This window comes from Aphanomyces invadans, assembly GCF_000520115.1.
Source record: "Aphanomyces invadans strain NJM9701 unplaced genomic scaffold supercont1.9, whole genome shotgun sequence".
Lineage (NCBI taxonomy): Eukaryota > Oomycota > Saprolegniomycetes > Saprolegniales > Verrucalvaceae > Aphanomyces > Aphanomyces invadans.
This window is the reverse complement of record NW_008580154.1, coordinates 802,668-804,634: the sequence shown is the minus strand read 5'-3', so window position 1 is coordinate 804,634 and position 1,967 is coordinate 802,668. Positions and strand designations below refer to the sequence as shown.

The 1,967-nt window shown below is 48.7% G+C and overlaps 1 protein-coding gene across 2 annotated transcripts; it reads right to left on the bottom strand.

The window, feature by feature from the left end:
* Positions 1 to 407: 407 nt before the first annotated feature.
* On the bottom strand, positions 408 to 1,700 carry H310_05401. 2 transcript variants are annotated; one of them, XM_008870122.1, is made up of 5 exons: positions 1,314 to 1,700; positions 1,032 to 1,251; positions 882 to 984; positions 703 to 824; positions 408 to 638 (listed from the first exon to the last, which is right to left on the bottom strand). In XM_008870122.1, the coding sequence occupies exons 1-5, from the start codon at positions 1,674 to 1,676 to the stop codon at positions 454 to 456; spliced, it is 993 nt and encodes a 330-aa protein (XP_008868344.1). In that variant the 5' UTR covers positions 1,677 to 1,700; the 3' UTR covers positions 408 to 453. The 2 variants fall into 2 exon arrangements, with proteins under 2 accessions (XP_008868344.1, XP_008868343.1); XM_008870121.1 differs by having other exon boundaries at positions 703 to 984.
* Between the last annotated feature and the right edge of the window lie 267 nt (positions 1,701 to 1,967).

Sequence of the window (1,967 nt, the reverse complement as noted above, 5' to 3'; positions counted from 1 at the left end):
CTGCTCGAAATGAATTTATTAGTTCTCGGAGGATATTGAATGTGTCCTGTTGCAATAATGGAGGCATCACTGTACTGACAAAACAGGCTCTCCACAATATTTACAGTGCATTCTACTACGTAGTATCCAATAATTATCCAGGACATGTAGACTTGAAGTTTGTATACTCTATATTATATCGGTGCAAGTTTTATTCTCAATACTAGTACATCGAGGTAGTATAAACTTGTGCTTCTAACGAGACTTTTTTCGGTATTTCTTAACGTTATAAGTATTCACTGTCAACAGCATAATGAGCGCTCCTTCGACTACTTACATAAATGACAAAATTACAATTCGATAATGGTTTTCATCATGATCGAATTGTAAATCCAAGAAGAGATTACCGTCCGATAATTGGATTCACTGGCACTTGGAGACAACACCCGGTGGTGGTTCATAAGTTAGTATGGTTTAAAAGTCTTCGCCTTCCTCTATCAGCATGGCCTTGACTGTTTCGTACACGCCAAAGGAGATGCCCGTGCCAGGAATAACGCTCATCATTCGACACGCCGATCCTTTCCAGACGATCGAAATGCCTTCTTCAGCTAGCGACTTGTGCAAGCAATGGACCAAGCCGCGATACCGGTTTGAGTTGCCTACCACGAGGTCGGCAATGAGCGATATCGACCAAATGCATCCCTGTCGGGACGGATGTGTTACCTTGGGTCATAAGGCGGAGTGTGATAATATCGAGAGGGTTTGTCAGGAATGCGGCCGCGCCACCCGCAATCCCGCCAATGCAGGTTGTTTCCGCGGGGGAGGGAGATCGTTCGAAGGTGTCCCTACACCAGGGTGAACGCCGACAACACTTGCAGGACACGAACAAGCATTGGTCATACCGATGGTACTGCTTGAGCATTTCATAAAACAAAAAGGCAAATCCTGAGTAGGACGCATCGACGGCGAGGCATGCGCCATAACCAGAGTACAACCCACGGAGTCCTAAGAATGAGTGAGGCCAGGCGATCGGATGGCTGAGTGAACGATACCTTCGGTCCGAACAATGGAACGCACAGCGTCCACCGTGCCACGGTAGTTTGTAGTCTCCTTCATCCATCCACCAGACGCATTGTTCGGATTGCGACCGAGCTGCATCCGGGCCTTGAGTACTTCTGTCGGCACGTTCGTGATGGAGCTGCACAGCTCGCTGAAGGCTCCAGCTGCGAAGAACGCGACGGGCTCGTGCTCCTTGGACACACGGGATGCAATCTAATGCAGAACTGCTCCATGAGATGGAAATTTCGGCGCTTCAAGCAGGTAGACATACGCACCGTTGTCTTGGCAAACTCGTATGCTGTGTAGTACACTGCCGTATTGATTGGTGCCATCTTGAGGGTTGTGCCCAGGCCACCAAAGAAACCGGCCACGCCCTCCTCACGAAGAATGGTCTTCCACGCATGGGCGATGCCCGTGTACTTGTGCGGCTGCACCATCTGCACCTTGATGCGTAGGTTGACAGTGTCGAATGGCAACAGCACGGAATCGGTCACCATGCCGGCTACCGCCCCCGACACCATGCTCTTGTACAATGTCGCATGGGTCTCCGCCGTCGGCAGGTGCGCTGTCAGCTGTTGAGAGTCGTGCACGATGTGGTCCGAAGCGCCGACGCCGCGAGAGATTGTTTCCACGCTCATCTCTTTTTGACGAACGAGTTCAAGTTGCCGTCCTCGCGACGACGCAATAATTGGCCCACGTCTTGACTTTGAGTCCTGATAACCTTGCTATTTTGATATTTTCATAGCTTCAATAAAGTATATTTATTTGACAAGTACTACCTCTGGTCGGTAATAAGTGCAGGCAGAAATTCATAGGTATACAAATTTGAAGTGAAATGAATCTGTATTTAAAAAAATTACAATGCCATGACATTGACCAAATCTGACAGTTCATCCATACGATCTTCCGCTTCAAGGCGCACGTTCATC